This window comes from Sprattus sprattus, assembly GCF_963457725.1.
Source record: "Sprattus sprattus genome assembly, chromosome: 5".
NCBI lineage: Eukaryota > Metazoa > Chordata > Actinopteri > Clupeiformes > Clupeidae > Sprattus > Sprattus sprattus.
The window spans coordinates 27,699,674-27,714,919 of NC_137924.1; the positions used below are offsets into that span (position 1 = coordinate 27,699,674).

At 45.5% G+C, this 15,246-nt stretch overlaps 1 protein-coding gene across 1 annotated transcript in view; it reads right to left on the reverse strand.

The window, feature by feature from the left end:
- Positions 1–7,891, reverse strand: part of ptgfrna (prostaglandin F2 receptor inhibitor a) — a 28,410-nt gene extending 20,519 nt beyond the window's left edge. The window contains exons 1-3 of the mRNA XM_080838221.1: positions 7,759–7,891; positions 4,451–4,816; positions 2,583–2,993 (exon numbers count right to left, since the gene is read on the reverse strand). Of these exons, the coding sequence (XP_080694347.1) occupies positions 2,583–2,993; positions 4,451–4,816; positions 7,759–7,804 (823 nt within the window). The 5' untranslated portion in view covers positions 7,805–7,891. The remainder of the gene's footprint in view (positions 1–2,582; positions 2,994–4,450; positions 4,817–7,758) is intronic.
- Between the last annotated feature and the right edge of the window lie 7,355 nt (positions 7,892–15,246).

The following is a 15,246-nucleotide window of genomic DNA, read 5'->3' on the forward strand; positions in this document are numbered from 1 at the left end:
GGTCGACAGACACAGCCAGACCAAATAACAGTCAGAAATACAAACAGACAGAGAGACAGACAGACAGACAGATAGACAGACAGACAGACAGACAGACAGACAGACAGACAGACAGACAGACAGACAGACAGACAGACAGACAGACAGACAGACAGGCAGACAGACAGACAGACAGACAGAGGGACAGAGACAGGCAGGAAAAAAGAAATAGTTTATAATGATGGTGAGATAAAGTGAGGCATCCCTGTTTTAGATTTTTTTTAAAATTGCAACAAATATTTCTTTTAAACTAATTGTGAAAGTCAACGCCTAAAAAGTCTATATCTGACAGTATTTTGAAAAAAAGCCTTTAGTTTTAAAAGGTCTACTCATGATTTACCCTGCCCTCATTTTAAAGGTTTATTTATGATTTACCCTGCCTTGGCATCAAGCCTTCTCTGGTCCCCCCATGGCACAATGCTTCTTCACAATTCAACACATTTTCTGCGGTGGAGACTCTCTTCAGCCTCTGAGGAAAACCGCCAGCTCACAGGAAGAAAATGAAAAGGAATTTCTGAATGTCTGCTCTTTCACTTCCACCTTCCTGCTGACTGGTGTTCTTATCTGTCTGCGCTCATTAAAACAACCACTTAAAACTAAAAATGACTGTCTAGCTGTCAGCACACTCTGTCCTACCGCAAGCATGAGACAGTGTTCACTCATAACCACACTCAGCCTGAAAAGCACACAGGACTTCCTGGGAAAAAAAACCAGGAAGAGTAAAAACCAACAGACCCAAGAAAAGGATATGACCCTCAAGCTAGTCATAGCTCGGAATGCCTGTCTCATTAGGGCGTGGATGGAATGATAGCAAGAGACCATTTCACTCGTATAAAAGGGTCATCAAGTCCACACGGCTTAATCAATTAGCTGCTGCACAAATTGAAACTGAAAGTGCACCCTTTGAGTCGGCTATCCAAAGGCCCTGTAACCCTGTGTGCCATGGTGGTCTCTATGGGGTGACCTCTAATTGAGCTCCGCTGCTCCTCCACACACATGGGTGCAATCTTGTGGTTAGTAAGTGGCCATTTACTTCTCTTGGTTGGCTGGTTTGTTTGTTTGTTTACCCTCCGCTAAGCATTTAAATCAGTGACCTAGGCAACTTAATTGACCTCTTAAGAAGACACAATGTAAACACACTCCCCCTCTCAAGAATGACTTGGAGGTCTTTAATAACTTCCTGGTGGTTTCATGGCCCCCCTTGTGAGTAGGCACACAAAGGTTTAACCTAATCCCCCCCTCCACATACTGTATTACAGGCCCCGAAAGCTCTGTACTATTTCTGATAATCATGTCTGGATGTCTTTGGGGGATAAAAAAGCATTGGCTTTTATCTAATACAGTTCCTTCAGGTCTGCGGTTGGTCAGGTGGCATTTGATTTGAACCCTTTGTCTGGGATTCAAATATTTGTGGTTCTGATTAGACTTAATGACACGGTGTGGCCAGCCAGAGAAGCATATGAAGGGCTGGATGCCAAGGAAAGGCGGCCTAGAGGGCAGCTTATTGTGAAACAGATCTGGTCAATTGTGCCATATCTGGGCCGAATCCGGGCCAAATCAGTACCAAAGACATGGACTTGGAATGGAACTGGTAAGTCTGTTCCAAATCTGTGCCCAATGTAGTCCAATGGCATGAATCCAGTGGATTTAGGACCGGATCTGGCCTGGGTCTGTTCTGATTGAGGACTGGCTTTGGAATGGCTCTGGTAGATTTCCTTCCTATTTAGGCCAACTAGAGCTTCAAGGCTGGATCCATTCTGGATGGCAACTAGCTCAAAGGATATTAAACTGGCATGTACACCGTGAGACAGTGCTGTTTCAAGGCTGGATGCGTCTGCACCTGACTCTGATCTCATACACTCCTGGGCCTGCCAGAGCATAGCTGTGGAGCGTGTGTGCGTGTGTGTGTGTGTGTGTGTGTGTGTGTGTGTGTGTGTGTGTTTATGTGGGTATGTGTATATATGTGAGTGTGGGTGTGTGTGAGAGAGAGTGTGAGTGAGTGAGTTAGTGATAAACTGATTAAGTGAGTGTTTGTGTATACATATGTGGGTTTGTGTGTTTGTGTGTGTGTGTGTGTGTGTGTTTGTTTGTGTGTGAGAGAGAGTGTGTGTGTGAGTGATAGATAAAGAGAGAGAGAGGTTAAGTGAGTGTGTGTGTATACATGTGTGATCTCAGAGGAATGCAATGCCATATCAGAGTGCCTCACGCTGAGTCACGAGGGGAAGGGCACGGAATGGCACAGCACAGCATGGCCGCCAGTTACTCAGCAAGTTTGTTCGTGAGGTGTGGCCGTTCAGGTCTCAACTCCACCGACACCAAACACTCCAGGTGACTCCCTCTCATCACACCAAGCATCAGTGACCATGAATGGAGCCATGGGGAAGTGAGGATTTATTGAGCTTTGTGGTAGCTTTCCTGAACTACTGTTCATTCACACACAAACAAACAGGTGTGTCTGAAGTGAGATATATAAGCTGTGTGTGAGTATGTGTGTGTGTGTGTGAGTATGTGTGTGTGTGTGTTCTTCTTTTTCAAATCCTCACCTGTAGGTTTGACAGTGACCTTCCCCATGTCTTCACTCTTCTCCAGGATCTTGTGTAAGGAGCCTCCACCCTGCCTCACCCACTCCCTGGCTGTGCATACGTACTTCCCCTGGTCCTCAGGGCGGACGCCGGACAGCACCAGCCCGTAGAACCCACCTCCGCGCAGGTCCAATCGCAGCCCCCCCTCTGCGTAGCGCTGGGCAGAGCTATCGCCCACTGTGACCTTGTCATCAGGACCGAAGGTCAGGATCTCCTTCATTGGAGAGCCTCCCACCTTGAAAGACCACGTGACTGATAGAGAAGTGTGCTCTGTGAAAGCTCTGGTGGTATTGCAGTGAAGCTCCAACTGCTCCCCTTCAGACACCGCAGGCTGTGGGATTGACGGCGCTACCTTCAGGCTGTCCCCTATCACTGTAAACAGAAAAGGCAGATGTTAAAAAGGTGATAGTGAAATAGAGCTTAATCTCAAATAGGCATCTGCTTAAACTCCTGAAGTTATCAGTCATAAAGCACTGGGAGGCCACACCACACAACTGGGCAACATCTGGATCTTCCACCTGGATTCATCCTTTCTCAGTTAACTTCTTCGAGAGTTGTGAAATGTCAGGCTGGCTTCTCGATCAATGTCCCTTGTGCATCCTTTACCCTTGACCCATCTCACATCATCTAATCAAGTCACTGTGTAAGTGGATATCAAACCACAATACAAATGTACTGCAGAATGTCCAAGACCTTGAACAACCAAGATTTGAACAGCCACATCCCCATAACAAGGCTTATTCCGGAATGAAACGCATGACTCAATGAAGTCACATTTATCTCTCTTAATCTCATTCTTTTGTTGTTGTGGACATGTGAGTGTGTTGGCGTGAGTGTGTGTGTGTGTGTGTGTGTGTGTGTGTGTGTGTGTGTGGCGTGTCTGAGTGTGAGAATGTGTGTAAAGAGCAGGAAAGGTTTCTCACAACCCTTTACAACTGAAAGGCCTTCTGGGTAACTGTGCTCGAGTGTGAATTGCTGACAAGTGTTGAGAGATGGCAGAGTGTACCAGTGACCTTGACCTCATACCCAGCAGGCACTGTGATATCTCCCTTAACATTGTAGCCACTTCGGTGCTTCCTTTACTAACCTGTCCTTCACCTTCTCTTCTGAGAGGGCACACACACAGAGAGACAGACAGAGAGAGAGAGAGAGAGAGAGAGAGCTAGAGAAAGAGAGAGAGAGAGAGGTGACCTTTCTTAAATTTTGAAGCCCCCCCCCCCTAAAGCTACATTCTGGTGGTGCTGGGGAGCAGTAGATGTGGTTTTGTAGCAATAAATCATCCACTGATGGAGTGCAGGGAGGGGTTTAGAAACCGCTTAAGGTTCAGAACAACCTGAAATAACCTCCTTCTTGGGGAATACGAAACTAAGGAGGCTGTGGAAAGGAGGGGTTGTTGTGCAGGGAGATGGTTAGGAGATGTGTGTGTGTGTGTGTGTGTTTGTGTGTGTGTGTGTGTGTGTGTGTTTAACAGAAAATTGGGACTAGGAATACTGGAGGCATGTGTCACAGAAGAGAGTGTGCTCTTGGAACAAACAGGTACAGGAGTTTTGGATCCAGTATCGAGGAACAACGCCTGACTCCATTCCTTGCTGCCAAACCCAAATTGCCCAGCAGCAGCAGAGCAAGTACTGGTGACTGATGAGTGTCAACAGGTTTGTGGGAACAGTGGTGACAGAGCAGGGCTTTATGGAACTCACTGTGTGTCAGCGCCTGACGGCACCAACCACAATATAATTGTCCAATTCTATCAAGAGCACATTAACATTTAGGAGACAAATGACAGTAAAACAAAAACCCAGCTCACTATTTGAACGTATGATCAGGCCTACCTTTGAGTGCTACGTCTGCCTTGTAGTTCCCGCTGAAGACCGTGTCAGTGCTGGGAGTACTACACTGGTAGGTGGCGCTGTCCGTAGCTCGAACCTTCTTGATCTTCAGCTCGCTTGACGAGTCGCTAATCTTCTTGATGCTTATGTCGCCACTGGAGACCCGGTCCTTGAAGAGGGCGTTGGGATACGAGCTGTCGAACGTGGAAATGACCGGGAACTCGTCCTGTCCCTGCAGCATCATCCACTCAAAGTCCTGATCTCTGGGCCCCTCATATTGAGAGACGTTGCAGCGGATCGTCACAGCCTGGCCCTCAACGCGGACCAAAGGGCCAGAGGGGACCCTCACGACCCTGCCCTGGCACAGCGCTGGAAGAAGAGAGAGACAGAAAGACATGCAAGAGAGAGAGAAAGAAAGTGAGAGAGAGAGAGAGTGTGAATTTACATTGATAAGCCATTAAATCTACACAACTTTTTGACTTTTGAGGCATCATCACACATCAAACACACACAGCGTTTGGTCTCTTCATACTTCACGGACGGGAAAGCCTTTGCTGTCAACCATGCCACTGGGCTAGGCCACGGAGCTGACTAATCAAAACACAGTCCCTTCACATCTGCCGTCGTGACTGTTTCTATCCCTACGTGCCTCACATGGATGCGAGGAGGAAGGGCACACCACTGTGTGTGTGTGTGTGTGTGTGAGTGTGTGAGTGTGTGTGAGTGTGTGAGTGTGTGAGTGTGTGAGTGTGTGAGTGTGTGTGAGTGTGTGTGAATGGGTGTGTGTGTGTGTCATTTGTGTGTGTGTGTGGGTGGGAAGCCGAGTGCATCAGTCAGGCATCAGAACTGAGAGCTGCTCAGAGAGACAGTCACAGGGAGTGCACAGACAACGCTGCCGTGAGCTCAGAATTAGTCTCATCACGCTCACGCTCGCCTGGAGCAGAAGAACAGGATATGTCCATATCTCATGTGGCGTCTCTCTGCAGATACAGATACAGACACACTCACACACACACTCACACACCCACACACACACCAACACACACACACAAAATAAACGGATGAAACGACAAAAGGTAACACTGCTCGACAACCTTCCCAACCTGACCCTGACAGAGCACTCAAGAGATTGAACAAACTTACGCTGAAAGATAACTTGAAAATTGTATGACATCTACACAACCATTCTGGCTGATGAACCCAACACAACACACAACACACAAATTCACACACACACACACAAGCATTGGATCACAATCCTTAAACAAATAATACACTATGACAGTAGTCCAGGTGAGCACAATGCCAAATCCAAATGCATGGCATTCTGAACACCGGCCCCCATTTATGGTCAAATGAATCTCAAGTAGCCTTATTAGGGGACACTGATCAGCGTGCTGGCATGAGAAATCTCACAGCCGTACACGAGACAGTGAGACTAACTGGCAGAGAGAAGGGGATTTGACAGTGGTATAAAACATTTCAAGGCACCCTGGCATTCGCCTGCATGAGTGTGTGTGTGTGAGAGAGAGAGAGAAAGAGCACACAGAGAACAGGTTGGGACACCAACTTCTTGAAGGTGAAAAAGGAGAAAGAAACAAAACAAAAAGAGGGAGGGGGGAGGACGGGGAGAGAGAGAGAGAGAGAGAGAGAGAAAGAAAGAGAGCGAGAGAGAGAGAGAAGAGAGAACAGTGACAAGAGAATGATAAAAGGGTGAGAAACTTGGAGCATGTCGGGGCTTGTTCACACAAGGCTAAGCTACAGGTAACAGAGCAGGGTGAAGGGAAGCTAGCTGAGAAACTGTGAAGCGAAACTCAGAAAACTTGTCAACATGCAAGCTGACACACACACACACACACACACACACACACACACACACACACACACACACACACACCCTATACTTTCTGAACACAAGCAAAGGCCATTTCAAATGTTTCCAAGCAAGCCAGGAAGGTGGGATGACATGGTGGTCTTGGTCCCAGCCTGCTTGTTAGCGTGCCTGTGTGGACAGGCATGTGCCAGCATATCAGCTGTGACAACACAGGCATGCAGCACCTCAGTTCCGTTGCACATTACACATTCCATTCAACCGCAATAACAGTAACACACACACACACACACACACTCACACACACACGTTCCTTCAGTAAACCAAACATTTCCAAAAATGTACATTTATTCATTTAGCAGACGCTTTTATCCAAAGCAACAAAGGAGAGAACAATCAGGCTACGAGCAATAGAGACCTAGTGTATCAATAAATACTACATAACATAAGAAATAAAAAGTGTAGTAATTTAAGTACTGTACAAACTGACACCTTCACACAAACAGTCAATAACTGGTTACAGTGTGGGTGTGTATATATGATTGTCATCATGGCTCACCAAGAGGTGACAGCTAGAGTTAGCTAGAGTGAGTCCAACTCTCTCTTCACACCTTCAGTTAAGAGTGGCCGTTAGACCTGGGTCACATCACACGGCCGCTGCCATGGCCCAGAAATCCAGGGGAAATCCACTCATACCCTGCCTCGCACACTGTGGTGCCGTTCATGGGTCGGCGTATGATGGACTTGTTCTGTTCAGTGGTATCACACCCGGAACCAGAAGGTTCATTTAAATGCAGAAGGGATCCAATTTCAGGATGAGGGACCCATTTGCTAGCGAGTGACCAAAGTGCTGGTCATGAGTGTGTGTGTGTGTGTGTGTAAGCAGGTATTATTGACAGGACCTGCAACGGAAGCCTGCCACACCTTTTATCCGTGGTCAGACTTCTGGTCATTTGTATTAAGGCTCCTCTCCTCTCTCTCTCTCTCTCTCCCTCCCTATTTCTGTCATATCGTCTCTCTCACACCTGTTTGATATTTTGTCACGTATGTTTTGCATGGTCATTTCATCACAGTGCTATCAAGTTAATATTTGGTAACATTTGGTTTGCCATCAAAGAAAGTAATCAAATTCAAGCGGAAGACTGCAGTAACCCACTGAATAACTCTGTCCCATTCAGGACTACCATTGAGTAAGTGTGACTTGGTATTAGTCGAGAGGTTTTTTCTGATAGCCTATGTTATTTACCTGCGTTGTCAAAACATGGTAACCGATTTTACTAACACATATAGCCTCTTGAACATGTGACAGTAGGACAAAATTAATACTTCCCAATACGCATACAACGAAACCCCCCGCAAACGCGCAAGAGATTGTGATTCGTGAACGTTCAAACCCGCATCGGTTATATCCTGGAAAAAAAAATATTCTGACAGAATACTGTTCCAAATATAAGTGCAATCATAAGAAAATGAGACTCACCTAAACTTGCCAATAAAAGCAAAGAAGCAAAGCAGATCTGTTCCATCTTGATCAGGCGCGTACTTTCCCCCCTCAAATAAATCTCTTTGTCATCCACGCCTCGCACGAAACACTGAACACTCCCGTGATATTTCCTTATGTTCAAGAGAGCGCAAGTTCTGCCGATATCCAAATACTTCTCCGGGCTTTAGATGCGACTTGCAGTTTATCCGTAGACAATCCTCAGAATAATACTCTAGTAATCCAACGCGACCGGCAAAGACACACATGGTTCATGACGATACGCCTTCTGAGCAACGTAGGCACTGGGAACAGAACGGGACTCCGCAGCCGTCTATGTCCGGAAGTGTGAGTGACTTGGAGGTTCTCATTGGATGAAGGAAGGGACACGACACGGAGCTGTCTGAGCAGGTGAACCTCCTCGTAGCCCTACCCCAAAACTCCGCAGAAATGTGACAGGCGTAACAGAGACTAATTAAACCCTTTCTCCAAGAATAACTCCAAGTAGGCTATCTACAGACATCATGCTGCATTCGACTACTCCAACTTTAATCATTATTCCCCTGAACGTCGTCTTAATGACTCATGCGTGCATATCAAGGGGTAAAAACAAAGCGTCGGTTAGTTCGCATTAGCTGATCTGCCTTTTCATCTTTTAATTCCACGAATGTCAGTTACTCTTCGCGTAACGAGATACACTGCTTTGATCTCGTTTGGCCCTGATTTTTTTTTCAGGGACCCTGTCAAATTAAATTAAATTGTGTCGAGCAACGCTTTTAAACGCAGCTCAGTATCGCCCACTGGTTGCCTAAACTTGTTTCGATAAACGTGCTGGGAAGCGTTGTGCACCAACGTGTGGAGGTCAAAGAGTACGCTAAACAGCAGCTGCGGCGGCAGTACTGAGGGTTCAAAGGTCACGGTGCCTGCTGGGGCATCAGAGAGACAAACTCAAGGAGCATGTTTAAGGCCTCATTCGGGACATGACACAAGTTTGTTTTTAGACGGATATGAAGGCTGACTTAGACACAACAGCAGTTGTTTGTTTTTGTGTACTGGCAATCTGCCATTGCGTATGCCTTCATGGTTTATTATGTATGTTCAGAGAGGGGTAAGGTGCTGCAACAACAACAACAACAACAACCCACCAAAACACAATGCGTACCTGCCTGCAGCCAATACTCTTTTCTTTTAACTCTCCTACCCCCTTTTTTTCTCTTTACCACAATCTCTCTCTCTCTCTCTCCTACCCCCTCTCTCTCCTCCCATGTCTCTCTCCCACCCCCCTCTCTCTCTCTCTCTCCTACCCTCTCTCTCCCACCCTCTCTCTCTCCTACCATGTCTCTCTCTCTCCCACCCCCCCTCTCTCTCCTACCCTCTCTCTCTCTCCCACCCTCTCTCTCTTTCCTTCCTGCTCTCTCTCTTTCTCCTCCCACCCATCTGCACTGAGAGTTCCTCTGCTGAACGATAACGATGTAGACACTAAAAAGTGTGCCAACAGGCCTCTGTATCCCCCACACACACACACACATTCACTCATCCACACACACACACACACACAGACACAAACACACACACACACACACACACACACACATTCACTCATCCACCCACCCAACACCAATTGCGTTCGGTGCATGCAGCCCCTCCTAGCCATTAGCGGGCTCAGAACAAACATGGCACTCCCTGGAGGTGTGCCCACACAACAAAGGCAAACTACCCGCATGACGCCCGCCCGACCACCCGCCTGCCTGCTTTCTCTACTGCCTGCCTCACGTTGGTTAGTTAATGTATGTGCAGTGGCCGTGTGTTTGCGTGTGTGGACTTCAAATGGAGATGCAGAGAGGGAGGGGTAGACAGGCAGGAGTTTAGAGAAAGAGAAAGCAAATAAACTGGCTGTGCCCCAGCTAGTGTATGAGTAGGCGGTGTGTAAATCAGGGGAGGAGGAAGCCATCCACAATAAAGGGAAGTGTTACTGTTAGGAACAGTGTCAGGATAGAAGAATAACACATTATCATTGAGGAGAGAGCTGTGGGTTGTTCATGCATTAATTTTTTTCATGTATTGGATAATTGCCTGATTGATTAAATTATTCATTCATTCATTCCTTTGTGTTTTCTTTCTTTGTGTCTTTACTGTAGCAAACAGTATTTCAGTATTTAACAGTTTTTCAAACATTCATTCTTTAAAGCCTGTAAAGATTTCACAATTCACACACAGCCTAGTCAAAGTACTGTTCTACCACTCAAGATGAAGAGCCAGAGAGCCTAAAGCTCGGTATGCTATTGCTCCGATGACTCACAAAGATGTGTTTTTTTTAGGCATCAAAACCAAAAAGATTTATCCGCACAACTGGAGAATTGCATATTCTATTTGTTGCCTGTGAATTGACGTCATTCATCTGAATCTCTCTGTTGAGTTCTTGGCTTTGTGCTCTCGCTCTCTTTATCAAGCGACTTCCGACATTAGACACATTATACACATTAGAGACATTATACACATTACCACAAAGGAACAGACTTCCAGTGGGTGTTATTATGTGTGAGTTTAATTCAAATTTTGTCAGTGGAATCGCAAACTATACTTTGAATGTTTCAAGACATTTCAGGCAAGGCAGATTTGATTGGGCTTTCCAAAATCAGGGAAATAGCGCCCACTTGTGGTAGACTGGAGAAAACACACTCACCAGGCCTTATTACATGTTCGTGTATATCAGAATCAGGTTTCATTAGCCCAGTAAGTTTGCACAAACAAGGAATTTGACTAGTAAGTTAAATTAATCAAATAAGTATCCTAATGAACACATGTTCCCACAGCCCTATGTTCCCACATTTCTAAGGATTAAAAAAAAAAAAAGTAGGCCCTATGTTCCCACTGACCTTATTCCCAGAGTTATTTTGAAAAATGTGTATCTCTTATTTTTGGTTGTATTGTGTGGGTGTTTATGTCTGTCTGGTGTGTGTGTGAGAGTGTCTGGTGTGTGTGTGTGTGTGTGTGTGTGTGTGTGTGTGTGTGTGTGTGTGTGTGTGTGTCTGTGTGTGTGTGTGTGTGTGTGTTTGTGAGTGTCTGGTGTGTGTGTAAATGGTGTGTGTGTGTGTGTGTGTGTGTGTGTGTGTGTGTGTGTGTGTTTGTGAGTGTCTGGTGTGTGTGTAAATGGTGTGTGTGTGTGTGTGTCAGTGTCTGGTGTGTGTGTGTGTGTGTGTGTGTTTGTGAGTGTCTGGTGTGTGTGTAAATGGTGTGTGTGTGTGTGTGTGTGTGTGAGAGTGTCTGGTGTGTGTGTGTGTGTGTGTGTGTGTGTGTGTGTCTGGTGTGTATGTATGTGTGTGTGTTTGATCGGCTGCAATCTACCGTCCCTCCAGGACACTGAGGCGAGCAGGAAAGCTCATCCCCGACCCCTCCCTCCATAGGGATGGGCACGAGGATTATGATCTAGGTTGTTGATGGAAGAGTGAACGCATCATGTTGGCTGATTAGAGAGTTAATGTTGTTCTTGATATTTGAAAAGTGATTTCTCAAGCTTGAGATTGGATCATATTTTGAGAAAACATGATTTATATAAGATTCTTGCATTTCAGGACCATTACAGGGATCTGTTACAAAGTTTGTTTCAGTTTGACAGTTTGTCTCCTTATTTGTAAGCTCACAACCACTGCAATCAGAAGAATCACACGCAGTGTTGTATTTTAGTCTAGTAATACTGGTCATGTAAGTCTTGTATTTCTCCAGCAAACTACCAAGGTCCTGCAAATGCACACCAGCGGTAGCTTCGATTGTGTTGACATAGCCTGATGCCTGTCTCCAAGCCTTAGGTTTCAGCCGTGCCTCGTGGATCAGCATCTGCAGGTGGAAGGAGGCTCCGTTCACCCAGATCTTGAGCCCTCTGGAGCTCATCTGTCCATCGTGCAGCAGGGAGTTTCTGAGGATGGTGAGATGGCCGCTCAGCTGCTCTTCTAGTCTCCGTAGTTCATCCTGTAATCGTTGTTGATTACCGATGAACATGCGATGGCGCTTCAGATACTCTGCCATTGTGTCCCGAACACTTGAGGCTTTCTCAAAAAAATACTGTATGAATCATCGGTTTGTGTGGAGCTCTTGATGACGATCTCTAGAATCATGGAAATCACCAATGCTCCAAGTCCGGCAGCATTTGGGAATGAAGTTACTGCTCGGAAACTAGATCCCAGCCTGTCCACGAAGCCTTGTACGCTGTTGACCAGAACGTTGGAGTAGGCCTGCAGTGCAGCATTGGAGTTAATACCAGAGAACTTCAGTATGGACTCATCTATGCCGACATCAGGTAAGATGCATTTGTGCTGCAAAGCAGCTTCATACAACTCAAGGGAAATCCTCTCCTTTGTTTCTTGTGAGTATTCAATTCCCATGTGTTTTACACTCGATCTGTGCGGCTCAGAGAACGAGAGAGAGAGAGATGCACAAAGCGCAAATTAAAGTTCAAATTTCAGTACGACCAACAGACTGAACCGGGTAATTCAGAATGTATGCTGTCCAGAGTCGTTGACAGGGGGACGACACCAGGGACCAACAGGTTCTCTGGATAGTTGGGCGTGTTTGTTGATCCCTGCCTGATGTCCCACTGTGTCCAAGGTTCAGAAGTTTAAAGCTAAAATCAAATATTTACCTCAGAAAAAGACAGAGCGGCTACACCACGAATACACCAGATCTGCAAGGACGTCAAAGCGGTAACAGAGCAACACTGGTCATGTCTCACTTCAAGTCACGTCACTCCTTCAGAGGGGGTCAGCCCTATGTTCCCACAGACCTATGTTCCCACATTTCTAGATTTTTCAGAAAAGGGTTAGGGTTAGGTCAGCTACGGACTGGTGAACCCTCAACTACCAGGCAGGGGTAGAAATGTGGGAACTGTAGGAACATAGGGCCTAATTTTGTAATGAATATTAGAAATGTGGGAACACAGAGCTGTGGGAACAGAAGACCTAATTTTGTTAAAGCTTTTAGAAATGTGGGAACATAGGGCTGTGGGAATATAGGGCTGTGGGAACATAGGCATGCTCCCAGTCAACAACTGTCCAAACAAAGTCAAACATCAAGCAAGTGCAACACAAGATAAAGCAAGACGGCAAATAAGCTACTTACTAGTTCGGCAGATAGTAGAACCCGGGCGGCTTCAGGCAAACCTACATAACGCAGTAATATGCCTACGGACCCTGGTATGGCAATGGCACAGAAGCGATTCTCCATATTTAAAGCCATTGTAGCGCCCACATTTTTTTAAGCTGTTATTTTAAGGTAAAACTGTGTATCCTAACCTTAACCCTGTACAATTACTGCATAATGCCACTTAAAAAAAATAATAATAATAAAGAAAGCGGTAAGATGATGACAATGGGTAAATGTATGCAACTGATAAGGATGGGCTCTGAAACAGGCAATGTCAGCTGCTGGTTACATGCAACCACAAAATGGTTTGTGTAAGGATTGACAGAGACACATGAAGTCTTCACACTTCACAACAAACATCATGAAACCCCATTTGGTTTGAATAGTGCAGAAGTCATAGACATGGGAGTGCAGTTTGGTTTGAAAATAAAAGGGTGCAGTGATTATTCCCATGGCACCAGTAAGAGCAGTTGCGCGAATAACTGCAAATAATGTGAATAGAAATCAATGGACATCGTTAACATAAAAAGATTAGGTACCAACATGGGCGGAGATCCCGGGGCACGTCCCCCCCTCACATATCGTTGTCCCCCCCCAACAAAAAAAAAAAGTCGGAACGCGAACCCGGGTTGCTGGCGTGGTTACCAGCGCTTAACCCGGTGTGCTATTGATTCTACAGACTTCATTGGATTTAAACAAATAAAACAATAATAAATACTAGAATATGTCTACATTCATTGTTTCCATCAGGTCCGCTTCACCTGCTCTCTCTCACCTGCTCTCTCTCTGACAGCCGGTCAGTCATTTCCCTAAGTTCACTGGATAAAGGCATTTCCCATGAGGCTTTGCTCCGACCATCCTACATTCATTTATGAACAAAAAAACGAATTAAATCGCTGGCCAATTTATATTTTTGGTCATGAAAGTTATGTAAAGTCTGAATAAAAAGAATTAGATCAAGGTAGGAGGCTAAGCAAAAATCAGTAGGCTGGATTAATGAAAGTGAGTTTATCACACCATAAGTGAGATGTTGTGAGACAACAAGTGCTATATATATTGGTTGGACCACCTTATTTCAAACCAACGGACTTCTTGGAGATCATCACGGGAACTTTACCTGATTTTATTAGTTTTAACTCAATGGACGGCTCATGGACTCCACACGGCTGCGCAGGGCACTAGAGAAGACGTTAATTTGCATGCAGCTGAATTCCTCCTTGAAGAGCCTTGGTTTCCGTTTGAACTTTCAACATGATTTGTCTGTGAGTAGATATTGTGTGTAAGGACATGTATTGCCGTTTAGAGAATTTAAAACTGACGTCGAATTTCTGTTTGTCACTGTTATTAGAGAATTCGGTATTTAGCAGCTAAGCTATGCTAGCTCTCGTGACAGCAATTTTTTTCATGTACCCCCCCCCCAGATTAACTTCTATCAGAGACAGAAAGGTACCCCTCCATCTACTGGAAAGGCAAGTTCCGCCTGTGATTGCAACAACGTTACACTACTTTTATCTTTGCGTATCAATTAGATTATCATCTATCCACGGTGATCAAGCAGAGTGAAGAGAAGCTTTCTAGTCATGGTAGTGAGGTTTTATTTTCAGATGGCAAAAGTGGTGGATGAAATTGGTGATCGCAACAAGCGTTGGGGACGTAACTGGCTCTTAAGTCTAACAGGAAGAGGGTGTTGAGGGTTCTGGTTGTGATGTGTGGGTTAGCAAACCATGAGAATCATCAAAATGCGCCATGGCAAAAGGAAGGACGAAGCGGACTTCTGTACTCTGTAATACTTCTTCAGATTTTGGGTAAACTTATCACATTATGCATTACCTTTGCTGAAATAAACTAAACATTTTGTTTCTGTGGAAATATTTAAAAAGAGATGCAACCACCAGACTTGGTGGAGTTTATTGGATTACTGTTTTGGTGGTCAGTGTGCTGATTTACTTTCAAATTTGTTATCAGACATCTTAGACTCTCAGAGGCGGACTCCTGGGGAAATGGCTATATTTGAATGCAGCAAGTCTACTGATTCCAGCCAGACTGTGGACCTTGTCCAGGTGGCCGGGTTCAAAAATAAGGACCTGCTGTGTTTTCACTGCCCCATAACTAAAATGACCACACCTCGATTCACCTCCAAAAGTATGCGTGTTGATGTTGCAATGCCAGCTAAGCTTCAGATATCTGACGTACAGAAGTCGGATGAAGGAATCTACACCTGTGTTATGAAAACTCCAGCAGGATGTGCTAATCAACATACTCAGGACACAGAGGACAGCAGAGTGTGAGGGATTGCTGCTCTTACATTTTACAGGAACATTTCATATCTGAAATACCAAGCATTCACTGGCG